The sequence below is a fragment of the Pseudonaja textilis genome, chromosome 1 (genome assembly GCF_049901715.1).
Source record: "Pseudonaja textilis isolate UNSWEBS1 chromosome 1, rPseTex1.2, whole genome shotgun sequence".
Lineage (NCBI taxonomy): Eukaryota > Metazoa > Chordata > Lepidosauria > Squamata > Elapidae > Pseudonaja > Pseudonaja textilis.
In genome coordinates, this window is record NC_141990.1 from 86,959,563 (window position 1) to 86,986,958 (window position 27,396).

Below are 27,396 nucleotides of genomic sequence, written 5' to 3' on the forward strand. Positions count from 1 at the left end.
AGTGCTGAAAACAGCTATAAATGCTGGCCAGTTGCTGAGCAGCCAAAATGTGATCACATGACTGCAGGGGAAGGTGTTTTCTGATGTTGGAATTTTGAAACTCAGCAACCAGTTTTGAGGAGAGATAACTTCAAATGGTTACTAAGCAACTGATTGTAAGTCAAGGACTGATTGTAAAGCAATTGAATAACAGAGCCAAAGGCCATGCTAATGTAAATTGTTCTGATATGCTGATGATCTTATGGCTATCTTTAATAATCATGTAATGTCAATACCATATTGAAGACTACAGGAATATGGTTTACACTCTATTAACTGGAAGATGTAGAAGAGAGGCTGGTTGAGCCAAGGGAAAGCATCAAAAGGGGAATTAGTCTGGAATCCCAACATGGGCACAAGAGGCCAAAGTCTGACTTTCCTTGAATGCCACCAAACCTTATCTAGTGACACCCAGATACAAACCATCAGTCTGAGAAGATTCCTCTGGTATAGGCTTGAATAAAACAGCTAACTGAACTCTTCACAAGTGGATCTGGTTGTTTGCGGCTGACAAACAAATCCAATTGGTGCCTTTGGAATCTATTGTCACTATAGATTACTCTTCAGGAGTAGAATTCACCCTTTGTATACATTCTATGAAAAGGAATAAAATGGAATCGGACTATTTTTTGAGGAATTTTGATTATACACCCCATTGGAAATAGTTAAGATAATTACACTGAGGGAGTGCAAAATTATTCGCGGTCCAGATATCATGGATTAGATTCAACACACATTTACTTTAACCGTTTTTGAAAAAAACATTTTTATAATAATTTAAAAATAGTTTCCTTTTGGCATAGGTTTCATAAACTTTTATAAGAATATACAATTGTATGTATAATTTGATTTTTCATTATGAAATAACATATGATATATTTAGGTCACTTATATTTCATTTAATTTTATTTATTAATATTATTTATTAGGGCTTTTTGTTTTTATTTTAATTGTAGATATTATAATTCATAATTTAATATTAATAATTAATTTGATTAACAATTAGATGGAACTATTTTATCTTTTTTAAACATTTCTTTCTGTGTGTGTGTGTGTGTGTGTGTTTTTGGCCATAAGTTATTTTCTGTGTACTTTTTTTTTACAAATATCAATAAAATGTACTGTAAAAATGAAATAATTAAAAATAGAAGAATTGAATTAATTTTATATTGTTATTTATAATTATAAGCATTTTTAAATCCTTTGGGTTTTCGGACTTATTCAGCTAATGTTAATCACTATAAGATATTTAGGTATTTTTTCTGAATTGTATAAACTTGTATAGACTTCCTCCTTTTGGAGACTGCTGAGCGTGTCTTCTAGTGAAAAGAGGATCCACATTCATACATTAAGGTATTCCCAAGAGTACCCCTGTCTCTGTGAAATTGAGAGTTCAAAGAAATAATGCTGCCACATCGGTTTTCATAAAATTCTGTATGTGGAAAGACATAATATGTGTATGAATAAATAACCACACACACACACCTGCATACACATGCGCAACCTGAAAAATCCCATTTAAAGAAACGATAACCCCTAAAATCAGTTTTAATCATATATAGGCTATACCTTCACTGGTTCAAGAGTAGTTGAAAAAGCATCCTCTAAGGCACAACATGCCAGACGCCACATTTCTTCAGTAAAAACAGGACCAGCTGTCACTAGTACATATCTGTAGAGAAGGAACAAACGGTGGAAGACACAGAAATCTATTTATCGTTTGGGTACGATCTACTGGATTCTGCTTGTACTCTTTCAACTTCTCCCTTCTTCACACCCTTAAAATATCTTCAGGGAGTTTCCCAACTCTTCAGAACAGTTGTATAGAAGATGTACAAAGGTCTACACAGGCAAAAGGTAGTGTCCTTCTCCTACAATGGAATAATCCATTGTTGCATTATTCAGCTATTAGAAGGCGACAGTTGGATTCCATCCATTCAGTCGACAATCAGATAACAATCCGTATTGAACTGCCAGCTATGTCAGAAAATTGTGAAGGGATTTATGTACTATCGAAGTACTGAGTCTCTTTCTGCATTTGATTTTCATGTCTATGTTGCCCAGGAAAGATACACAGAAATAATAGTCATTTAGCCAGGGATAAATTTATCATGTACAATCAGGAAGTTATGTAGGGGAAATGTATCACAAAATGAAAGCGAACAAAAACAATAAAAAGAGCAGTATAACTTCCATTCTTTCTTGGCCTTTCATTTAGTGTTAATGATTTGTTTGGATAGGAAACAAACAGGATTTTTAGGTACTTGAAGAATGCAAATATTTGCTTACTTCACTCTCAGTTGAACAATTATGGAAAGAAAATCTTGTACTACCTGATACAAGAACAGCCGACTCTAGAGATGGTCTCGGTGGTTTCCGCTACACAAGCTACAAGTAACTTGAAAAGATCTTTGAGCATTGTGTTGATCATATTTTCATAGCCAACATCTAAAAAAGAAAGAAAAGTATTACTAAAAGACAAGCCTTCATTTACTTCTTACTGAGCTTAGGGAACAGCCATATTATTTTTTTGAAAATAGGTTTGAAATTGCTCTGTTTCGTCCTAATCATTTCCCAGAGCTTGGTAATTATAGCAAGTCTGGTCTAGTGGTTAAGGCACCAGGCTAGAAAACAGGTGACCATGAGTTCAAATCCTGATTTAGCCATGAAAGCCAGCTGGGTGACTTTGAGCCAATTGCGCTCTCTCTCAGCCCAACCCGCCTCAAAGGGCTGTTGTTGTAGGGAAAATAGGACAAGGAAGCAATATTGGATAAGTTTTCTGCTTTGAGTTGCTGCATTTGTAAAAATAAAAAAAGATGAGATACAAATAAATACATAAAAAAATAAAAAATAAACACACTTCTGGTCTCCTATCATGGTGCCTGTCCTGTAGAGCAGGGTGCCCTTGGAGATCCAGATGGTTCTGACCCTGTTGGTGTTGTATAACACATTAAAGACCCTGCATTTTCTCTCAATCACTAGAGCCAGGTAGTTGGAAGAGGTCACCGAAGGAGAGTTATTTTGTACCCCTGGTACACAATATATTAATTGATTTATTACAATTGTTTTAACTGTTTTGGACTGCTCTTGTTTTTCTTTTATTATTGTTAGTAGACCAGAGCCTGCAGTGAACTGGTTAGCTATAGAAAATGTATGTATGCATGTATAAATAAATAAGCTTCCATTATTTTTTGAAACCTCTAAACAAATAACTTTCAATTTCCATTTATCAGCAATAAATGTAAAACTATACAAAGAAACTAAACCAGTTTTACTTAATATGGTCTCTTTCTCATTTCAATGGGTAATCCACATACTTTTGATTACGTTGCATGAATCTACAGCAGTCGTGTTTATTTGCCACAAGGTTAACAAGTGAGATGTGCTTTACTCCAGTGGTCGGATTCACAAAATTTTACTACTGGTTCTGTGGGCGTGGCTTGGTGGGTGTGGCAGGGGAAGGATACTGTGAAATCTCCAATCAGAGGTGGTATTTGCCGGTTCTCCGAACTACTCAAAATTTCCACTACCGGTTCTCCAGAACTGGTCAGAACCTGCTGAATACCACCTCTGCTTTACTCACCTGAATGTATGAAACTTTGAATGTGTTCCACCACTAATTCGCAGGAAAGGCCAATGGCATGCTTGAAATTAGAGGATGCCCCATCCCAGTAAGAATGATCACCGTGGCTGCGATGAAGCCAAAGAGACATTGTAGGGAGCAGGAGGTGTACAACTGCATAAATACCAAATCCTGGGCCTGAAAGAGGAAAAACAGTGGGATAAAGGATCTCCCCACCTTTCAAATATATGCTTAGGTTAATTCATGACCTTACCCTGGCTGCTATATCTCAAGAAAGCAGAGAAGAGGAATTTTTGATAGACTACGCTAGAGAGGAAGAAACTATGGACTTCTAGGTATTGTTGAACTCTAATTCCTAGCAGTCTCAGCTAAGATGAACCGTGGGCGGGTATCAGTGGTGGGATTCAAAAAAATTTATTACTGGTTCTATGGGCGTGGCTTGGTGGGCATGGCGCGGCCTGGTGGGCATGGCAGGAGAAGGATACTGTAAAATCTCCATTCCCACCCCACTCTTGCAAAATCCCATTCCCTCCCCACCCCACTAACCTGCTTTCCAGCTCCATTTTCCGTGCAGGGCAACAAAAGAAGACCCAGTCAATCAGCTGGGACTCGGGAGGCAGAGAATAGATGGGGGTGGGGCCAGTCAGAGGTAGTATTTGCCAGTTCTCCGAACTACTCAAAATTTCTGCTCCTGTTCTCCAGAACTGGTCAGAACCTGCTGAATACCACCTCTGGAAGGTATGCTAAGTTAAACTCCACAACATTTTGAGAACTACAGCTTGCCTATTGAGGACCAGGAAATAAAAATGGACCGGAAAGAGATGATGGAGCTCTTCTTAGCTGAGCAATTCTAGCCATCTTCTTTGCATTTCCTTTTTGGGGAAACAAGCTACTACCTATTTATCTACTCACATTTGCATGCTTTCAAACTACTAGGTGGGCAGGAGCTGGGGCAAGTAATGGGAGCTCACCCTGTCACACATGCTCAGGTCTCAAACCTGGACTGTCAACTTTCCAGCTGACAAGCTCAGCATCTTTAACCACTCTCTTGCGTATAATTAAATAACCCATGTTGACCAGAAAAGAGAACAAGCTGTGAGAAAATGATAACTTTGGGGGGAGAGTGTCAGAATTTTGGAGTTGTTTTCCCTCTATTTTAAAAGGTTTGTTCATTTTAAATTTAATGAGCTACGCAATTGACAAAATACACACACACACACACACACACACACACACGTTGGCATTACTTGTTTGCCGCTGAGTTTTGCAGTGTCTTCATAGAAATTTCAAGGGATTGCAAAGTGATTCCCTTTGGAACACCCTATCTCTATTTTAAACCTGTTCTGTCAACTTTAAGTGGTTTAATTTGGGGTCCAAAGAAGTACAGCAGCATTTGCTCAATATATCTCTATTTAAATTACCAACTATCATGCAAAATATAAATATGCCAGCATGAACCAGTTTTAATAATACTGTAAAACATGGAGTACAAATGAAAACTGCAAGACAATGATGCCCTTGGGTGTGCTTTTTTTCTCAACTCCTGATCCTCCATTTTGTTTGTATCACAGCAATTAGACTTAATTAACACAGCATGCTCTCAGAAAACGTTCTGCAATTTTATTTTCCGTGAAAAGCCTTCAAAATAGATTAGTCTGAGATACAGTAATTGACATCAAACCTTCTCTGGAAGCAGATGTGGAAATCAGTGGCAGTGGTGGGATGTACCAGTACATAAGTCAAAATCTACAAAACAGAGGTCTGATACCAGTATAAGCCCCACTGTTTTGGGAGCCTAGCTTCCTTTGAGATGCCATGACTTGCAGATTTAGATCCCTGTGGGGGAGATTAGATGTGCTTTTAATTTTTTTGTACTGAAACTCAGTTAATTACCTGGTGTTTTGGTAATGTCTCTTAGCAGTTCGAAGAGCAGATCCAGAGTAGGAGGCTGGTGTTGCCGAGGACAATTAGATATGGCAGTGGTTAGCTCTTCTAGCAGAAGGATCCAGACATTAATAAGGCCTAAGGAAACAAAATCTTATGTAAAAGAATATGTATAATATATGATAAACTTTTTGTGTTTTCCCCAGATTCATACTTTTTTATTCCAATTATATCTGTTTTTATTTTATTACAGCTTGCACGTAAGAGACTCAATTTATTTTATTACAGCCTGCATGTGTTCAGTTCTGTTTTCCTGGCTTCCAGCAAAGGCTAATTAAATGCCAAATGCCAGGCTTTTCCGAAAAGAAATTCTCCATGTCAGCATCTGCTATCTGAATTGCTGTTCTCTTATCCTTTTGCCCAAATTTAATTGACAAATCACCCACTGTTTTCATGCAATACACTGCAATCAATGTACAAGTCCATGTTTTCTTCTACTCTGATATAACAGCATCTTCAAAGGGGCAGCCTTTCAAAAACTAGAAATTCATAATCAATGAGGAACACAACCTGGTTCGAACCTTCCTCCAAAGTAGGATTATCCATTTTGTAAAAAAGAAAAGGACAAATTGTTTGATCACGTTGAAAAACTACACACATCCCACTTGTACCTCTGATATCCACTTAGCCTAGTTCCATTCAGAAAGTAGTTAGCACAACTCTCCTGTTTCTTCATACTATCTTTCCCTTGTTAACAGATTTATATTCAGTGAGGGGGGGGGGGGAAACCAGATGACGCAAGTGACAGGAAAATAAAAGATTAACAAAAGGGAGAGAAGAACAAGACACTTTGATTATTGATATAAGCAGAAATGCGAGCTAGAATAGATATTTTTTAAAAATTGAATAAAAATCTAGGTCCCTTGTAAAATAGGGTATATACAAAAAGCAATCTACGATATTATCTAGAAATGGCTCCAGCTGAGGACAGAGCCAGAAATATTTATGCAGCTCTCTGCAGAATGAAGGCATTATATTGTAATGTACTTTGTACATATTCAAAAATAGCATCTTGTGAAATAATGACGCTTGCAGAAATAATGCTGTTCTCTTTAAATCAGTGATCTGTTTGTTCTTTGATGTAGATCATATCGTTATAGTTATGCAGAAATGAGGAATGGAGAGAAACTGAGAAATTGGCAAATAATCAAATAGGCAATGAATTTCCAGTGAAAATTCCTTAAACAATATTTTAGAGGACATTCTCTAAACCAGAGATTATAGCAACTGCAGGTTTAACAGCAGATCTGGCCCTTTATAGGAGCTGAATTGCATTTCCCTATCAGAAACAGACCTAGGATTGGATTTGGAAGAGACTAGAAATCAGATTTGGAGATGTTTTCTTCTTCCACAATGGCTAGACTCCAGCCTGCATTTGCACATTAAAGGCAAATATAACAGGGAAGAAATTTATGCAAGCAGATTTGCCTTCCATAGTGCGTATGCCTAATCTGCTTCAGATGAAACAAGGGAAATTATAATTAGGCAGAACCCTGAAGATCATATATTTCACTCTTCATGGCTATAAGAAATCTTCTAAAACACCTATGATACCTGATAATAACCAACTGCAGAAAATGAGACAGACCCCTTAGCTCTGTGTTAATATTTTAGGCTCCCCCCAAAAAAGTTCTCTGGGAAATTAATATCAAAGAGAAATTTAAGTCTAGATCTCTTTTGTTTTCTTTTAAAAAAGCTTTTAAAACTTTTATGGTTGTAGCTTTTCCCTTCTAGCAAACTATCTTCATGACAAGTGTGTGTGTGTGTGTGTATTCAATGAATCAATTTGAATCTGATGAACTTCTTATGGTATGTATGTATGTGTGTGTGTGTGTATGTATATGTATGTATATAGATAGATAGATAGATAGATAGATAGATAGATAGATAGACACACCCCGACATCATAAGATATATATATGATACCATAAAGTGTGTGTGTGTGTGTGTGTGTATGTTTGTTTGTTTTCTGAGGTTCTCGCGGGTATTTGTATGTGGATCTTTGGTTATTTGGGTTTTCTCCCGTGTAAGATTGGAAGTATCTAGGCAACGTTTGATGAAGTCTCATTCATCATCTTCAGGCTTGTGTCTTCTGAGAAGCACAGAGCCAAGACACAAGCCTGAAGATGATGAATGAGACTTCATCAAAGCATGCTGCCTGAGCGATATCTTGTGTGGAAAAACCGAACAACTGCAAAGATCTACATATAAATATAATGATGTGAGAACCTCAAAAAGCTATATATATATATATATATATATATATATATATATATATATATATATATATATATATATTCGTAGAATACACACAGACACACACCAAAATATATACAATATATATATATATTATTTCAATGAATAAATTTGAATCCATCTGATGAACTTTTTATGGCATAACTACAGAACCACATTTTTAGTACGTGATATTGAAGTTCATTTTTCATTAGATAAGCCATATTTGTTTACCTGTGTCGTCATCAAACTCAGAAAGGACACATTCAGTGCCATCCTCGCTGCTCGTGGATTGTTCCTGGACCCTTTGGGGTACATTAGCAAATTTCCCACTGAGAAAAATAGGCTTCAAGGGCATTTTGTAGATTTTGGCAAGTAGCTAAAAAGGGACGGACATGGTATAATTGGTTGGGGATTTCCATTGGCATATCATTATCATGACATTAAGCTATATATTAAAAAAAACCACTCTGCTAAAGTATTTTTCATTTTTTGATAGTCTAGCTGGTCAGAACTAATTGCAGCAATGATTAGGTGGCAGAGAAGAAAATAATGGTAAATATGAGAACGGGGAATGGGGATCATTACATACTATAACTTTGAAACTAAATTCTTCAATCTTCATTGTGATTTTAATTTCACTGGCCCTTTTCTACCCATGTGCTTTCAACTGTTTACTAATTACTTGGGAATTTAACAGTAAATGTGACAAATAGAATTTAAGTGTTAAACTCCTCTCCCACTGTACACACTCAGGAGTGAACAATGAGGCATTATAAGAAAAACAATAGGAGAACCCACTAATCCTGATGCTATTTCAGTCTAGAATGTACCACTTGAGAGCCCTCTCCACTAAGCCAGGTCTTTAATGCACATGAAAGGCTCACTGTGTGTAAGAGCCTCTGATTAGGAACTAATTTAAGTGTTTTGATGGAATGACAGCTGAATCTGTATGGCTTCAATCCACTCACCTGGGAACACTTCCTGAGATAATCAAGAGCAGGAAGGCACAAATCTGTAGATGGGTATCCTGATGTACAGTCACCAATATCCTTGCAATCTGTTTCCCCTGTGAGGAGAGAAAGGAAAGGAAAAGGTGAGACATGGTAGATTAAAAGACAATTGCTGTTGTGAACTGTGTGTCATCAAATCCAGAAAGATTTACCTAGGTACAAAAATAAAACAAAGAACCGTGTTGTCAATCAAATCCAGAAAGATTTACTCAGGCACAAAAATAAAACAAGGAACCGTGTTGTCAATCAAATCCAGAAAGATTTACTCAGGCACAAAAATAAAACAAGGAACCATGTTGTCAATCAAATCCAGAAAGATTTACTCAGGCACAAAAATAAAACAAGGAGCCGTGTTGTCAATCAAATCCAGAAAGATTTACTCAGGCACAAAAATAAAACAGGGTTTCAAAGGATTAACAGGTAGGAGAAGGCAGAAATTGTTGGCTTGATTCAGGGATCAAACACAACACATGAGTGCCCACGTATGCCTAGCTTTTCCTCAGGGTTCAACATATTCCATTTTGATTGTACCCAATCATGTGGAGCCAGAGTGTGCCCTTCTATTACATTTTTCTTTCTATAATAAAAGGCTTTTTTAAAAAAATGCTGACTTTGAAAAAGATGTGGGGAAAAAAGTTGGACCTTATATATGTTGATGGCAACAAGACTACCCTATGCACAAAAATGGAAGGATATTTTGATTCCTACAATGGATGAATGGCTGCAAAATTTGATGGAGTTAAGCAGAGATGGCTAAACTGACTATTTGGATCAAAGAAAAGAATATAAGTATTTTTGTTTCTACTTGGAAACCATTTCTGGACTTTGTGCTTGAGGTGGGGGAAAAAGGACACTTTGATTTTGGGTTTTATTGATTATATGGATTTGTTGCTATAGAAATGGCTAGTTTATACTATTATGCAAAAGTAAAAAGTTGAGGTTTGATGTTTAATGCCTTATTCTACTGCACCAGAGGGAACCAGAAGTCTACGCCATTTTAACTTTTTTCTTTTCTAAAGTTCTCTCTTCCCCATTCTCTCCCCTTTGTGTTTTTGTATTTTATATTATAGCCTAATAAAACTGTTAAAACTAAAAAAAATGCTGATTGTCTTGTTAATCTTTGGGAAGATTGCCTGCACTCCTGGGTTTTAGAGTCTTACCAATTCTGAATTTAGAGCACTAGGAAAGCTGCATAAAACTCTCCTACAGTTGTTAATGAATGCTAATTGAAGGCATAATATGGGAAATGATAGCCACAGAAAATAGCAAAAGAGCTATCTAAAATATAATGCAAAAATGTTCTTCAGCATTCTTGGAAAGTTATAAGGGTATTGTTGTAAGTTTAACTGCATTCAGTAGTAGTTTTTGGTGTTGGCTACCCTCCATTACACACTGCTTGACATCTGTTTCAACAAACATGAATCCTCATATGACATAAAATTTGCCCATTTTTCCCCTAAAAAAAAGAGTTTTACCCAATCCTTTGACAAACTTCATAAGACATATGATGTAACTGGTGGCTGCATTTGCAAAGACTTGGATGTTGTCAGTATTTAGAAAAGCTTCAAAGACATCAAATACTGGAGCCTGGCATTTTCCTAAAAGACAGAGAAAATGTTTAAATAATTACAAAATGTTCCATTTTCTAGAAGCCGAATGGCTTCAGAGTACATAATGTTATTTAGTGTGGGCTTTTTTTGAAGTATACCATCTGCATTTTAAAATTATGTCTCAAAGTTAAGTCCCAAGCAGGTTTATGCAAAGATGGGGATACTAGGACTCCAGCACATGGCGATGTTTCTAATGGCAAATTAAACCAAGAGAGATTGAATAAACATTGATGTGTCTTTATGAACAAAACAGGAACTTTGAATTCTTATTGCAACACTAATAATTATGATGGTATTAGAAATCCATAGATTTAATCCTTGGAACCTTTATGTGAAAAAATTCCATATCCAGCTTTGTAGAGCCTCTGCTAATAACCTCTGATAAAGGGGGCGGTAATGGTTTAATTCAGCAAGAAGCAGCTTCCTATAAGAACATTCTATGTATAAGAATAACATATCTGGACTGGAAAAAAATCCAAATCAATAGTCATTAACATTAGAAAGTATGAGTTTTTGTAATCTACATGTTGCTGCTTCATGTTCCACTGATAAAGCTGATAAAGCGCTACCATAAGGAGATAAGCTATAAATCACTTAAATAAAAGTACTGTGCATCTCCATCTGATTATGCAATTACACAAGTCATTGCATAGTTGCAAAATAATCATGGATCCTACTGATTGAACTGTTCAGTATGGAAGGAGATGAAGCTAGAAGAATGTCCAATCAGTCAAGCATCTGATTTGGACTTTGACTACCAGTTGGATCACTGTTAATTATTAAATGCCTGGAGGGATGAATACTTTCAGAAAAAAAAAAGGTTACTAGGGTCAGCACATTTCACATCAGTTCAGTTGGCAAAGGCTGTTGGTTGTAGTTTGGAGGTTTTTTTAGTTGTGGTTTTCTGTAATATTTGAGCAGAGTGGTGGTCTAGTGGTGAAGATCCTTGCCTCCCATTTGAAAGATAGGGAGTTCAATCCTATGATGTTTTTCTTCTCGGATAAAAAGAAAAGATATCTGCTGTGAACTCTGTGTGGCATCAGGAAAGGCATCTGGCCAGTAAATGCTCAATTCCACCCAGCCACCCTGACTCTCCTGAATTAAGGGATTACAGGGATATAAAGAGGGAATTAATTCTTACTGGAACAGCAGTGTAGCTGGGCAGAAGAAAAGAAGAAATTTAAGACCAGTCCGGGATAAACACACTCAAACTTTTTTTTTTTTAAAGTAATCAAATAGGTTATTTTAGTCTGGATATGCTGAAAGCTGGGCCTCATTCTTTAAAAAGTTATTCTCCCTGAGGTCCAGTCACTACTTTGGATGGGAAGCCCTGTGGGTGTGCAGCCCTAATAGTGAGAGAACATATTAACCTGAGGATGTGCAGGCTTCTGCAGATTGAGCAGTAGGCATGGCATTGCCTGTATATACCTAACACCTTGAGGTCAGCAGCAACAAAAATAAACACAGATTATTTTCATGCTGAAATTGTGAGGTATTAGGGAGTAAAAATAGTTATCATATGGATTGTTTAGCTTTACGGGTAGCTTCGAAAATCAAGCACAAAGGCAATAGTGATATTTCTTAAAAATCAGTCCTAATCATTAGATTATTCCTGAAATAAGCTAAAAAACTGAAGCAATAAAAATCAAGGTTTATTTATCAAACAGAAATACAAGTATATTTGATTATTTGTAATATTTTGCAACAAAGTTTTGTATTAGCTGTAATTTACCAGGTTGGTCAGTATTTTTCAATATTTTGCAACAGATTGGTTTTCAGAAATTAATTCTTAAAGCAGGAGGAGGGGGAAGAGAGAATTAGAGAAGCTCACCCATCAAATACTCTCCAACAAGATACTCTTTAACTTCTGATTTGCTGCTGCTGCTGCGCACAGTTTCTAAAGCACTGAACAATGGTCTCCAGCCTGATTGAATTCGAGTTGAGCACACCTCCACCAGCTCTCCTATAGATGTGACCACCTGGTATAATTGAAGCACCAAAGCATTATAAAGAAAATAAACAACATAAAGAAAATGATAAGCTGGATCTTGACTAAGCTAGGCTCAGAACATACTCACTGGGGTCAAGCAAATCAATTACAGAAAGGCCCCTCATTGGGACTGGCACTTTGGCTTATGAATGAAACTGTGACTGTGCTTGTGACCTTACTTCAACTTTGCTTTACAAATTGGTGAAGGTTATAAATGTGAGGATAGATCAAAGTTTTTCATCACTGTCATAACTCCAAGCGGCCATGTATGAGGTAATTGTGAATAAAGACAACCTGTAGTTCAGACTCACAAGGTCCATTAACCGGTGAATTACTGTACATATAATGAAATCTACGTTAGGTTATTTATCAAGTGAATTCATACATTACAGTGGTGTAGACACTGGGAAATTTGAGAAATATGAATATCAGAGCTGAGTTGAGGAGCTCCTGAAAAATGAAAGCCCTAAATTAGGGAATGTTCTAAATATGGCATTATACCTTCATGAATCTCGTATGAGTACATAAAAAAAACCAGGATATGGATTATTACAATCAGCTTCTTTATCAACTATATGTTTCTAATCATAGCACTAAAAATATTTGTCCTGTGATGGGTGGCATACAAGTTTAATAAATAATTTAAAAAAATTAAATTAATTTTTGTTGGGATACCTTTATCCTGATACAACTGATCAGTGTGTCAATCCTGAAGCTGGCCTGAGCAAGGCCATTTATTGAGCTTCAGTGTTGCAACACTGGAGCTGATGGTTAGGGAAGGGGGACTAGAGATAGAGGGGGTTGTAGCCAAAATACTTTCTCTTGGGAACCAAGGATATTCCCACAGGTGCTCAAAGAGAGGTGGAGCGATGTTACCAGGCAACTGGACGACACAATGATTGGACTGACTGTTTGGGGAAGGGGGAAAACTTTTACTTTTAACTTGGTGAAAACCACGGGAATATTCAGAATTGGTTTTCACCAAACTGTGCCAAAATGATATTTCCAATAAATATCATCCAATAAAATGATATTTCCAATAAATATTTCCTAAATATTTCCTTTGAGGAACCTGCTTGCCTCGGAGTCCTATTTATCCTGGGAGTATTACTTAAAACCCTGAGACGGTGTTTTCTGTTTCAGCTATTCACAGTAATGTGTTATACAGAATGGTGATCCTGTTAAAAGCAAACTCTGTAGCTGTTAAAGAAATCATTTTCTCCAATCATTTGTCTGGGAACTGGAAGTAAACACTGGAAAACAGCAAAACTGTTACAAATTCTGGTTGCATGACTGTGAGACACTGCAAATGGCCATAAAGGTGAGCTAGTTGCCAAGAGCCCAAAATGCGATCATGTGACCACACAGCTTGTGTGAGGCCATTATAATTTCAAAAGCAGGTTGTAAGTAGTTTTGGAGAGATCTGTGGTAACTACGAATAGTCCATGACTACTGTACCTGTATAAACAAATGCAAAACTGCATCCATCAGGCATATAATCTTTTTTTTAATTGAAACTTAAAAACCTGAGGACAGTTTCCTCCTTACTTAACCAAAATCTAGCTTGCCTGATCCTGAATGTCCTCATCACAAAGTTCAAGCTGCATGATGCGCTCAAAGGGACGAAAAAGTGCCTCGTTGAAGTGAAAATGAGGCGGTTCATTCCAAACTGTCAGAACCTCTGTAAGGATGTCATGGATAAAAGAAACAGCCTTCCGAGAAACATGTGTTTCTTTATGGCAGGCAGCCTGCAACGAGAGAATAAGAAGCAAAATATATAATATTTTTTGTTGATAACAGGCAGATCAAGAAAACTGAGGAAACACAGACATTCTTAGAGATGATTGGCCCCTCCCATAAGACATAAAGGAAGAGCAAAGGGACATGACCCTTTGCAGGAAGCAACTTTGTTCGTTCTGGTCGGTTTAAACTCTGAAGCTCTGTGTGGACTTCGTTCTCCCTTTGGCCTTGTACAGCTAATTGACAATTTAATTGTTGGCAGCATTTCAAGGGAGATAAAGTGGGTATTTATCAGCCTTATCCCGAAAGACTGTGGCAGACTTCTGTTCAACTATTCATAAACTGTTTGGGACTCATTACAGTTTGTGAATGCATATAATTCACAGCTGTTGAAATAAAATAAAAGGTTTTTGGGAACAGCGTGAGATTGTTACTGTCTCAGGAAGCCTTGGTCAGAACACCACCTGATCCAGGTGAATGGAGAACACCTGGTAGTTCCCTCTAATCAGGAAGCTGAACAGAACAGAATTTTGATGCAGATGTTCTTAATGGCTGCTTCCTTCCTTGCTTTGGAACAAGGCAAGGTGGCCCCACTCTTATGGCCTTACAGAGAATAGTTAAAATAGGGCTATTCCAGAAGGCCTCTGGTAATAAAACAGGTAGAAAAAACATCCGTGAATGTTTCTTATTTTTTTAATGTAAGTACATTGTTCCTTGTATTTTGATTTAATATACTTCCTTAGAACAGGATTGTCCACTCTTGGCAACTTGAAGACTTGTGGACTTCAACTTCCACAATAACCCAGCCAGTATGAGAATTCTGTAAGTTGAAATCCACAAATCTTAAAGTTGCCAAGGTTGGATATTCCTGTCTTAAAATCTCTGAAATGAGGCAGTTTTTTCATTCTTCTACATAAAATAAAATAAAAATATTGGGCTGCAAATTGCAATGTGAAAATAGTATAAACTCTATAATTTTTTTCCTCTTCCCATCCCCAATTTCACTCACTTCCACTAAGTGAGGAGCCACTAGGTGCCAACAACGCATAAGATGCAGCAAAGGCCGTTTTCTACTCCTCACAATTCGGAGCATGGCTCCTCCTAGACGGAACAAGTGAAGTGCACTTCTTCTTTCTTGAGTGGATTTTATTTCTCCTAGAAGTTAAGAATGAGTAGAATATCTGGTAATATGAATTAAAAGATTAAAATAACACAATATCTACATACACATCCAACTTCTTCATTGTTTCCTGCTATTAGTTCAGTCATTCATTATATTTACATTTTAAAATTAACCCTTCAAAACCAAGTTTGCCCCAGTGTGACCTACTGCACAATAAAATACAAACCATGCAATTCTAAAAACTTCTAAAATATACAATAAAACCCAGTAAGCAAGTAGTTAAAGTATATAACACTAAACAAATAAAAGCAGCGAGCAAAATAATTCAAAAGTTACTAAGCATCATATAGCTTTAAAATTAGCAGACTGACTGATTAAAATGCCTGAGAGAATTAAAATAAATTGGCGGGTGTCAAAAAGACAATAAAGTTAGTGCATCATTAGGGCATTCTAGAATGTGACAGGCATTAACGTTCTTGAACATGAATTGTTAATAATTTTGCATCCATAATTAGAATTAAAAATATCTGTTCCAGAAGCATACCTGGCATGGCCAAAGAATAATCGACTGTGTCTGTAACTGACTGGAAGAGCTGGGATTGGGAGGCCTTTTTTAGCTGGTACAGGAAACCTCCCAAAGCCATCAGATTCAGTTTGTCCACAGCATCTTCAAAAAGCCTTCATGGAAAGAGGCAAAAGGTATTGCTCCTTATCAAATCTTCACTCCCGTTTTTCATATAAGCCACTAAGCAGACCTGAGTTACCACATATATATTTCTCCTTTATGGGCAAGAGTTTAGCACACAGATATAGCAGTAAGAAACCCAAAACAGTGACAGTTCAATCAACAAAGAATAGGGTAGTTCTGAATCCTAATACCATACAACCAGCAAGGACTAATTTGATTTCGTTGACCTCGAATAACTCAACTTTTGATCAGTTTGATAACCAACAAAACACAGTGGAAAAATTGAAAATATATTGAACACAGTTATAGTCAAATGTGGGGGGGGGAAATCTATATGGAAATCCTGATTTATGATATATTTTATGATAGAAATGTATAAGAAAAAATATAGCAAAAAATATAATTGCTAAAAAAGTAGTTTAAAGACATTACATAGAAAAAACACTTGAGAAAACTGGCAACACAAAAATCATGAATTTAATCATTAAATTATTATGCCACATACTGAGAATGAACCACAATGAGCTTTGGCTTTGTGTGTTTTCCCTATTTTTTTTTCTAACAACAGGCAGGAGGAGGCAGAGTTAGAACCTGTCACTTTCTTTTTCTGAAACAGTTTACAATGTTATCAGACAATATTAATCATAATTAAATTCAAGCAAACCAAGCACAGGATAACTCTAGCATTTATTCCTGGCAATGCAAGTTAAAGACAGCAATATGAAGTATCCATTTATTTCTCTGTGTATCTAACTTTAAAGCAATTATAGATCATTTCCTCTTCCTCTTATGTGTTTCTTACGACATGTTACATTGTTATTTTTGGCAGTTTACATCTAAATTTCACAGAATCATTTTCTAGACCTCTTGAAACTACAAAAATGGAATGTGGGTGGGGCGGCATATCTAGATTTCTCATCACTAAATTAGAAGACTCGTGTGATGACCCGGGGCATGACACAAAGGCAACAGAGTCAGATAATCAGTAGGAATCTCTTTATTAGCTCCAACTTTGCCCCCAATGTCCTGGTTACTTTCTGGCTGGAGAAAAACTCTCCCAGGAACAGCCTTTGGCTGCAGAGAATCAAGTCCAAAATGTGGTCAACAAAAACTGTAACTATAAGTCCAATCAAGGCAAAATGAGGTAATTAGTCCAGCAGGGCAGGGGCAAGAATTCCAGATGTGAAGGCATGGTAATAACTCAACACAGTTGGGAGGATGCCAAGAACACAGATAACCAAAGTCAACACAAGATAAACTCATGTTTGCTCCCAGCAGCTGCCGCACTCAGCATGCATCTCTTTTAAACTCTCTTCCCAACTATGGCTAATGAAGGGAATCAGGGCCTTTCCTCCCCTGGAAGCCATGCAACTCACATTGCTCTCTTCTCCATTCCTCTCTGCATACCCTAGGATGAAGAGGGGGTTGGCCTGGGTCTTCCTCTGAACTCCCTCTCCCATATTCTACCTCTCCCCTGCTCTGCTCAGCCAGACTTTGCCCTTCCCCAGTTTCCTCCACAGCCAACGGAGCCACACTCCCACTCCCTGTCAGTTGTTTGTCTTCCTCTTTGGATTCAGACTCCAACAGGGGTATGACACCTAGTTGACTAGAAGTTATGGACTCTTCGGCCTTTCATGTATCTGTTATGTTCTGTTCATGCATAGGAATTTCAGAATGGAAAGATACTGAGTGAGAACAATGATCTAAGAATTAATATCTGTCTGTCTGTCTGTCATCTATCTATCTATCTATCTATCTATCTATCTATCTATCTATCTATCTATCTATTTATCATCTGTTTATCTATCTATCTTTCATCTGTCTGCCATATTTGTATGGCTACTCATCTCACATGAGCATAAATTTCAACATTCCCCTAATACATATCTTAAAACAGTGGTTACACACACACACACACACACACACACACACACACACACACCCTCTAATTCTGGACATTTATTAAACTGTCCCAGCTTGTGAAAATGGCAGCAATTCCCCCACTGTAAGGTATTAAATAAACCCCAAACTTCATCCAATATGTTGTTGCTAATACCTGTCGGCTTGATTAGAGAGGGTGAGGATAGCCTTGGCAGCATTGCTCCCAGTCATCAGGCTGCCTCCCCGAAAATCAAAAGCTCTTCCCTTACTGCTTTCTTTGATGAGATCCTGAATAGATACTGGTTGGATGACAGGACTGTTCCTCAGGGCTGCCTCTTGCTCCAGAATCAGTTCCTGGGGAAAGTCTGTAGCCTGTACTTCACCTTGAAGTGCCACTGCCCCCTGTTGGGCTTGGGTGATAGTTACAGGTGGCTGAGAAGTGCCATCACTGAAATGGGCATGTTCCAGAGTGCTGATGTATTCACATACTCTGAAAATAAAAATAGGAAAGTGAAACATAGCATGAATGGTTCTGCTAGTTTATTCGTTGCAAATCTTATTGGTATAGCAAACATTTATCCTTTAAAGGTCGTCCTCAATTATTTCAAGAATACAGAGAACCAAGGTGTCAGGTTTGACATACGTCAAATTCGGACTCTACACAAGGTACCACTGTAGGGACCAATTCAACTAGTAAATCTGTAAACACAAGAAGCATATATGCTAATTGCAAATTAAAATGATAACCGGAGCTACAATCAGTACATCTTCATTAATAATACTCTGCTAGTCACAGCAGCTCTAGTCAGATGGTTAAATAAACAGAATGAAACAAAATTTAACTGGGCTGATGGATTTTTACACTTAAACTCATTTGTGTAAGAATGCTTTACATGGAGAGAAATAGAGAAATACCTACCTATCTACCCAGTCAGATAAATAAATAAGCAGGGGAAACCTCTTAATAATCTTTCAAGAACCAATCTTTGGATAATTTTGTAAGGACAAATATCAAATACTGTATAAAATGTGTGACAGATAATAATTTTGTAGCTTACTACTAGCTAAACAATGTTAATGAATTCTGAAGTATAACTTTAAAGTTAAGGGGTTTTTGGTTTTTATTTTGAATTCTTAAAAGGCAAAGTGTATAAGAGGAATGTAATCAAAGGCAAGGGAGAATCACAATTCATATATTAAATTTTTAAGTGGAAAACACAGAAGCAAAGATGAGAACGTTTTTCCACTCCTTCTCCTGCCTTGTCTTCTTTGATTCTACTACATTCCTGGAAACATGCACATTTCTGGTTCTTGTTATCAAAGAACTGTCCCTACCCAAATATTTCAGCTATCATATAGCACAATGATCAAGAATTCTCAACACTTTCAGGGGAAATATAACCCATGGGATTTCAAAAATTAAGCTCATCTAACTAGTGAGATTTTAAAAAAAGGTTGATCAGAGATAACTTGAGAGATCTTGTGACAAAAGAGAAAGGGATCATTGTACAGGGGTCGGCCTTAGCTTCAAGGCCAATTGTTTCTGCCTAGATTGTCACAATGTTAGGGGGAAAAAAGTTGGGGGGAGAGAAGTTGCTCGTTCAGGGGTGGGCTCAAAAGGTCACATGAGAAACTGGGACTGTTTGTTGAGGGCCGTTGCCTTAAACCCTGCCAATTCCCCCCGTCCCCCGGAGACACTGCCATGGATCAGACAGGGACAGCTGAAGGACTATGAAATGCCCAGGTCTATGCTAGTGAATGATACAGCATTAATACTGCAGGCTTCTGAGGTGATAAACACAAATCATATTCACCTTTCCTCTCCTGTTCCAAAACTACCAGAAAATTATGCTGCCCTAAATATTACTGCATCCAGTAATGTTACTGCACTTTTATTTGCAATTGGGATACATACAGCTTTAAAAACGCAATATTCTGAGGCCCATGATTGACGGTTTCTCAGCTGAAATTCTAGTCCTATCCAACATCATCCACCATGTGAAAACCTTCCTCCTATTTGCTATACATAATACCCTGGTTACTTCATATATTGCATTTCTTCCTTTTCTTATCATTTAGCGATTGACTTCAAACAAAAACAAAACTCCTTAAAATTATGGAATACTGTTTCACTTCTTGAGCACTAGGTGACAGCAAAGAACATTGAGTTTATGTATATTGTAGCTGCCATCTTGTGGTCATCTGGGTACGTGCAGCTGTCTGATAAGTGAAGTTTAAGGATTGGAATTAGACAAAGTGGTTGGCAAGTACCTGAAGAACTCTTAAAATCTTTATGTGAGATGAGAATCAGGGCTTCTGGGGAACAACAGCTATAGGAAAGGGAATTCAGAAATTGCAAATATGTAGTATAAAACCTGCAAATGCTGAAATGCATAGAGCAAAATATACAATCACAATGTTGTGTTCCTCCTTAATTATTACAAAACCTTCTACAAAACTCTTTTTAAAAAAAATAAAGGGACAGATAATATTTTGTGTTTTTTAAAGGAATAATTATGGCAAAGCAGCTGGTAATAACTTAAGCAATCCGCAAAGTGTCAAGTTCATTTTGGAGAAAGCTGTCTGCAAGCGCTCCACATTACAGTCTAAATTGGCTTACCCAAAGAGTTTCCTTACCTAAACACGTGAGGCCAACAGTCTGGGTTGTGGCTTCCCATCTCCAATCCCACAGCAAGAACAGCATCCATGCATAAAACATGAGCGGTGTGGAGGCAGACACCTTGCGCCTTCCCCATCTGTTCCAGTTTTTGCTCCACTTTCTGTTTTACTGTATCATTACATATTCAGACAGAAAAGAATATCTTTTAAAAGCCTATCGAGTTTCAGTGCAATATATAAATACCCCTGAGCCTTTTTATATCTTTCCAGCAAATTAAAGCAGAGATGGTCTGAGATGGGGCCAGATTGGGTGGGGTTAAAAATGTCAATTTCTTAATTTTGCTGTGGTGGATTGGAGGGATTTAACATGTGGAGAGTATGAAAGCACCATTCCCCCCTCTCAATCAAGCTATTTTTTCCTCTTCTTTACAAGAGAAGAGTCAAAATTAGTGCCATTAGGTGCTGGGATGTTTAAGGAAAATGATTTTGCCCATTCCACTGTCATTACAACATCATTTGTTACGTCACCCAAGCTCCCAGACAGAAGAGAAAGAAGTTCCCAGTTTTAAAACATCCTACATTAAAGCATTGAGAGGAGAGGAAGGAAACAGTCACCCTGGCACTGTTCCTAACCTTCAAATATTTAGTAGAAAGAGTAAAGAAAAAGTTGAATGCAGACAGTTTAGATGGGCAATTTTTCTGATTGCCAGCAGGCAGTATATGAGTGCAAGTATATGGACCAAAAAACAAACTGAACTCACAGGTTGGGCAGAATCAGGAGGTTAAAACCCATTTCCCCTTCTGTATATTTGTGTCCATTACAAAGAGGTAAAAAGGGGCCTGAAAACAACAGCGGATAGGAAATAATCTCACACTCATATACCACCAGCTATAGTTTCTTACTTTATTTATAGGATTCTTGGTTGCAACTCCAGTCAAACCTTATTGGGAATAAAATAAAAGTCTCCCTTGAGTCCTGTTCCACTCATGGTTATTACTTTGCTACATTCATATTATTTTCTTGACAATGTACAGAAGTGGCTTGCCATCATCTACTTTGGAAATCTTTTTTTCCCCCAGCAGAGTCAAATTTAATAGTCTGAGATTATCTCCCATCAAGTATGAATCAAGTATACCCTGCTAAGCTTTTTCAAGATTGGAAATGTCAACCGCCAAGTCACCGACTTAACAATACTATGTCATAATAAAATCTTTTTCTAAAATGACTGTATATATAAAATGTCTATTCTTGTTTTATGCAGTGGGATTCTGCTTATTTTGAATCTGTAAAAGCTTTACTTTCTTTGCTTAAAGAGGAAGGTTCTGGAAAGGAGGGTGATTCCGACACTTCCTCATCCTCCTGGCTCACGTCTGCATCTCCCATTAAAGCAGGCTCAAATCCCAATGCCAAACTCTCCTCATCACTCGAACCTGTGTCTTCTGACACATCAGACTCAAAGTGCACAGCAGGCTCAAACCTCCCAGTCACAACACTTGATTCTTGCAGAAAATACAGTAAGGGGAGGGGGGAAAGGAGCAATATGGAGATCATGAATATCTGACTGAGGGCCACTGAACATCTGAGAAGCCATACCTTGAGCAATGGCATCACTGGGCTCTTGGGCATCTCTTTCCTCTTTCTCCTCTTGAACACACGAGGCAGCTGCCATCTGAGCAAGGGCTGATGCACAATTAGCAGCAACACCTATGATCAGGAGGAAAACATCTGATGAAGTATAGCTCAATCCAGGAGCCGTTAACTGTACATTTGCTAAATATCTGGTATCTCAGAAGGAGAAAGGTCACATAGCTTATTGCTCTCCTTTGTTGAAGCTCCCTTATTGGATACTGAAAGAGTGCACAGATTTATCTAAACATGACAACTTTGCCAATGAATACAAGTCTACCTAAAGCACAACTGAGCCGAGCTGCCTTCCTTAGCCCATCTAGACTCATGCAGATGGCATCCTTCTCCTTTTGGTTCTGCTCCTTGATGCCTTCAGCCCCAAGAATGAACGCTAATCCTTTGGAGCTCCCTGCCATGCGGCCAGTCAGAGGGGTTGATAAGGTATCGATCAAATTCTTCCAGCAGCCAATTAGAAGGTATCGGGCGAAAGCAACTCCTGAAGCAAAGGAAAATGAAAGGCAGTCTTAGGAATTATTCTAACTATGCTAAATATTTAATCAGAAGTTATATCTAAGGAGGGGAGGGGAACAGTAATTTCCTCCCATCATGATCCTGATGGAAATTCTCTCCATCATATTGACATTAGCCCAGAAAAATAGCTTCCACAGATGCTTATGGGATCATATATCCCTCTAAAGCTAATAGAAGGGCAGAGAGGAGATTCTCATATAAGACAAAGACAAGGTGAGGGCAAGGTTAAGAAAGAAAGAGAAAGAAAATGAAAAACTATTTCAAAGGTTGTGAATTATTCCAAAATTAAGCACTCATTTTTTTCCACAGTGTACATTTTAATGAACTATAACACTGATGATATCCGTGAAATGCCCCAATTGAGGGGAAAAAAAACCTGTAATTCATTGTGACAAGAAAAGCTGGAACCAGACTTTAAATGAGATCTGTATCACACAGGCAGATATAGAAGACACCGAAAAAAGAAACATTTCCCTTTCAATCAATAACTAAATCTTTAGCCTAAAATATGATGCTGATATATGACATGTGAGCCATGCTGCCCACTGTGCACATCCCTTCACCTGCCATCAACGTATCATCTGGTTTCCAGGTCTGGGATAGAGGAGATTGTTTGGAAGCCGAAGCCATCAGCTGCCCGCCTATTGCACTGCTTCCGAAGCCATCAATGTCTGCAAAGGGAAACACCTGGATCAATCACCTGTAATGTATCACTCTTGTTCTTTCTTTCAATTCAGCGGCAGTGGCAATGGAATGGATATCAATTTGAAATAATTAAGTCTAATAGCTCACTCACCAATCATTTTAAAAAGGATGTAGTATTAGATGGAAATAAATAACATTTATTTCTAATGTATTAAACGCTGGTATAAACGGAAATTTTTGTTCATGTTAGTACACATGCTTGTTTTTATGTAGTATTCAAAGGGGGACCAACCCGTCAGCATAGTGATGAGTGGAAGGCTATGCTCTTCAGGATTTCCCCAATAACCAGCTTCCCCGAGAAGATTTCTCTCCAATACTTGATGGTAAAGTTCTTCAACCCAGGCCTGAGAAAACACCATCAATACTCCACTGGATTGGACCTGTTTCATGAATTCTTTCTGGAGAACGAAAGAGCATTTGTTTAGTTAGTAAGGTACAGATAGATGTATCGTTTCTTTCTTAAGGAATTTTACATATACAGATGTGACATACAGCACCCAAGAGAAATAAAAGTATTGCTATGTTTACAAAGGGAGCCTCAGCATCTCTCTTTCCCTCCCTCACTCCCCTTCTCTCTGCATTTTGAGACAATATCAAATTGAGCACTCTGAGTCTTAGGTTTGCATGCTCCTCTCTTTCATTTTCTCTCACTGAATTGTTATTTCTTTTTCTTTAGGTTTCTTAGTAATTTAATGTTTGGCTGAACTCAAGGCACTATGAACTGGTATAGCAAAAAAGGGATAGCCTTAATGTCTCTTTCCTTGGGTTTGAATCAGGAGGAAAAGGTTGCATTCATTTTTAATTTTGGATTTGTTGTCTGAATTAATGCTTTTCAAAAGGGTTTTTTTTTTAAAAATCTAAACCCTAAATCACTGAAACAGAGGAAACAGAAACCTTAATCTCTACGATATTTCATGCATGCCTCTCTTTCAAACCTATGTTCTGTGTTCCAGTAACTGATCTCTGAAACAGCGACTGTGATTATTCTGTTCACACTCATGAGCCAAAGAAAGGTTAAATCTTATCATTGAACTGGAGATTGGTAGATCGGGATGTGGCCAAGTGCAACATGTTCATCACTGTAGGGTTCAACAAAGGCTTTGACCTCACCAGTAATACAGCAGACTGGGCTGGTTTCTTCTGATAGTATTCTGCGTTTGACAGCTTCAGGTTGAGCAGGAATATGTAGTGAGAGACCGCATAGAGGCTATCTGCATTCATCAGGTTCTGGAAGTTAAGGCTGACACTCCCTTCAATTCCTGAAGAATGCATCATGCCTAATCAATACAGACAAATGGGTATTATGCACAAGAACCAAGTTTCAGTCATTTTTAATTCATTAAAAATAATGATAACTTACACCAGGGGTGTCAAACTCGATTTCATTGAGGGTCACATCAGAGTTGTGTTTGACCTTGGAGGGGGAGCATGGCCAGGGGGGGCATGGCCAACATGTCACTCGTGTCAGAGGGTGCCTGTGGTGGCCCAAGCTCTCTGCCAGTGAAAATGGTATCCCGAGCTCCTTTTTTGGTTGTGATGGTTTCCTGCAAACCCCTGCCAGCAAAAACAGAGCTTGGGAGGGCCGTGCACGACCCACCCGAGCTCCATTTTCATTGGCAGAGGCATGTGGGCCAGTTCTTTGCTTTTTTCAGAGCTGCCACATAGGCCACATAGACCACGGGCTGGATCTGGCCCAGAAGTGGTATTCAGAAGGTTCTGACCAGTTCTGGAGAACCAGTAGCAGAAATTTTGAGTAGTTCGGAGATCAGCAAATACCACCTCTGACTGGAGATTTTACACTATCCTTCCCCTGCCACGCCTACCAAGCCACGCCCACAGAACCGGTAGTAAAATAAAATGAATCCCATCACTGATCTGGCCCCTGGGCCTTGAGTTTGACACCCCTGACTTACATTGTTGAAACCTCCTAGAAAAAAATAATGCTACTGTAGCTGGAGTAATGCTACAGTGCTGAATTGGGTAACTTTGGGTTAATGATGCTTTTCTGCATAACTTCAGATAGGGCCCCATTTCTCTCAAGCACATACGTCAACCCCCCCATTACCACTGGAATCACTGTTCAATTTTGAAGAAGCTCTAAATAGCAATATGATAAAGAAAATCAAAATAAATATTTGTACTGACTTTGCATACTACCTATAGATAAAGATTTGTACCATAATATGGCTGAACCAGATTTTCTTATGCAAATAAATAAGTATTCAATCGACTTTTTTTAGGACAATAAAAACACTGGAATAACATCTCATCCATAGATCTTTCCTTAAAAAAAAAGTCCAGAAGGAGTCACATATTCCTTTCGTTAAAACAGAATGTGATACACACACACACACACATGCAAACATATGGAGAAACAGGTAGGTTGGTAGATAGGCAGGTAGGTCGACAGATAGGTATAGACAGACAGAAAGACGGGCGATAGAGATGTTCTAATACAATAATTGGACATTAATGGGAAAGTAAGTGAGTAGCTTACAAACCTGAACAAAAAGTTGAAGAAAAGTTCTGGAGAGCCAAATCCACCTCTTCTACTGTAGCAAGAGTGATAAGGCGAGGAAGGAGTGTTTCAAGAGCCTCGATAAACAATCTGGCACTTTGCTGATCTGCTTCCTGGTTCTTAAGTAGCTTCAAGGAAAGGGCAGCAGTTCGTAAAGACTTGTGACCTGGACAATCTCGTGGCGTCTGTTCTTCATCAGCTAAAGAACAATTATCTGAACCTATATCCGACACATCTGACCTTCCAGAGTCTTTTTCTGCTGCCATAGAATATTGGTCACATGAATCAAATTCAGTTCTGGAAAAATCCTGGTCTTCAACACTGAAATTACTCTCGCTGTATCTAGATCCACAGGAACGGGCCTTGCAATCAACAGAAAGGAAATTGGTTATATCTGGATAGACAACATTATGGCTCCGTTGAACTACATCCGGTTGGTCAATTGTTTCTGATTCTGGCTCTTTATAATGAATTTCTTTGCCTGCTTGTCCAGCTGGGGATTGCAAAGAATTTTTACGGATGTCAGAATCTGGTGTCGTCTGTCCCATATCTCCTTCTAGGGTTGTCTGACCAGTATCTGTGGTAACACTAATACTGATGTCAGGACTCTTTTCATGGCCTGGCTCCCAAGGGGCATGTTCTGATGACAGGATACGTCTTTGCCACCTAAAATCAGCATCGTTGATCTCCATGGAATCTCTACTGGTCTCAGCCCCCTCTTTTAACTCGTCCAGCCGTCGGAGAAGCAGATGCACTTGCTCTTGATCCAGGCCCTTTCCTTGACTTAACTCATCCAGAGTTCCAAGCAGGGCACAGGCACAGGATACTGAGGCATAGCAGGCTTCAATGCCACCTTTTATGCAGGCTTCAGTCATCCCATCCAAGATTCTACAATGTGAAGGAAGATAAGACACTCTTCACCCTTATGCCTCCTAAGTCAATTATGCAACGGATAAAGAATTTACACTGTAAAAAAGAGGGATGGTTTCATCTCTTTGGTAATGAGTGAGCAGTTGATTAACTAGATCCATGTGATTAATCTAGAAAGAGTGCAGAGAAGAGCAACAATGATGATTACTGGAGGTTAAAACATATAAAGAACGGTTGCTTGAAGTGGATAATCAAGGAGAGAAGCAACTTAGAACGAAGGAGAACTTTCCTGAGAGCTAGGACAATTAATGAATGGAACAACTTGCCTCCAGAAGTTGTAAATGCTCCAACACTGGAAGTTTTTAAGAAGAGATTGGATAACCATTTGTTGGGTTGGACTAGAAGACCTCCAAGGTCCCTTCCAATTCTTCTGTTCTGTTCTGTCCTGTCCTATTCTATTCTATTTTACAAAGGCATCATCTGATAAAACAATTTCTTGCCTTTTTAATTGCATTCCAGTCATTTGGAACCAAAGGTCTTCAGTTCTGAACTGAAGAAGTTTCTTGGGTGAGAAGCAAAACATATTCAAGGAAAAACAAAGAAAGTCTAGTTGTATTTTAAAAAGCAATTTTGGGACAACCATGACCTGGATGACTGAGAATCTCCACAGACGTTTTGCT

The 27,396-nt window shown here is 38.2% G+C and overlaps 1 protein-coding gene across 1 annotated transcript in view; it reads right to left on the reverse strand.

The window, feature by feature from the left end:
* Positions 1–27,396, reverse strand: part of ARFGEF3 (ARFGEF family member 3) — a 75,446-nt gene that overhangs the window by 12,648 nt on the left and 35,402 nt on the right. The window contains exons 12-30 of the mRNA XM_087940359.1: positions 25,830–26,734; positions 24,439–24,605; positions 23,561–23,726; positions 23,187–23,294; positions 22,373–22,588; positions 22,060–22,170; positions 20,484–20,634; positions 18,022–18,336; positions 15,822–15,955; positions 15,164–15,309; positions 13,983–14,162; positions 12,256–12,403; positions 10,290–10,412; positions 8,773–8,870; positions 8,036–8,180; positions 5,516–5,644; positions 3,623–3,799; positions 2,373–2,487; positions 1,609–1,711 (exon numbers count right to left, since the gene is read on the reverse strand). Coding sequence (XP_087796485.1) covers positions 1,609–1,711; positions 2,373–2,487; positions 3,623–3,799; positions 5,516–5,644; positions 8,036–8,180; positions 8,773–8,870; positions 10,290–10,412; positions 12,256–12,403; positions 13,983–14,162; positions 15,164–15,309; positions 15,822–15,955; positions 18,022–18,336; positions 20,484–20,634; positions 22,060–22,170; positions 22,373–22,588; positions 23,187–23,294; positions 23,561–23,726; positions 24,439–24,605; positions 25,830–26,734 — 3,637 coding nt within the window. The remainder of the gene's footprint in view (positions 1–1,608; positions 1,712–2,372; positions 2,488–3,622; positions 3,800–5,515; positions 5,645–8,035; positions 8,181–8,772; positions 8,871–10,289; positions 10,413–12,255; positions 12,404–13,982; positions 14,163–15,163; positions 15,310–15,821; positions 15,956–18,021; positions 18,337–20,483; positions 20,635–22,059; positions 22,171–22,372; positions 22,589–23,186; positions 23,295–23,560; positions 23,727–24,438; positions 24,606–25,829; positions 26,735–27,396) is intronic.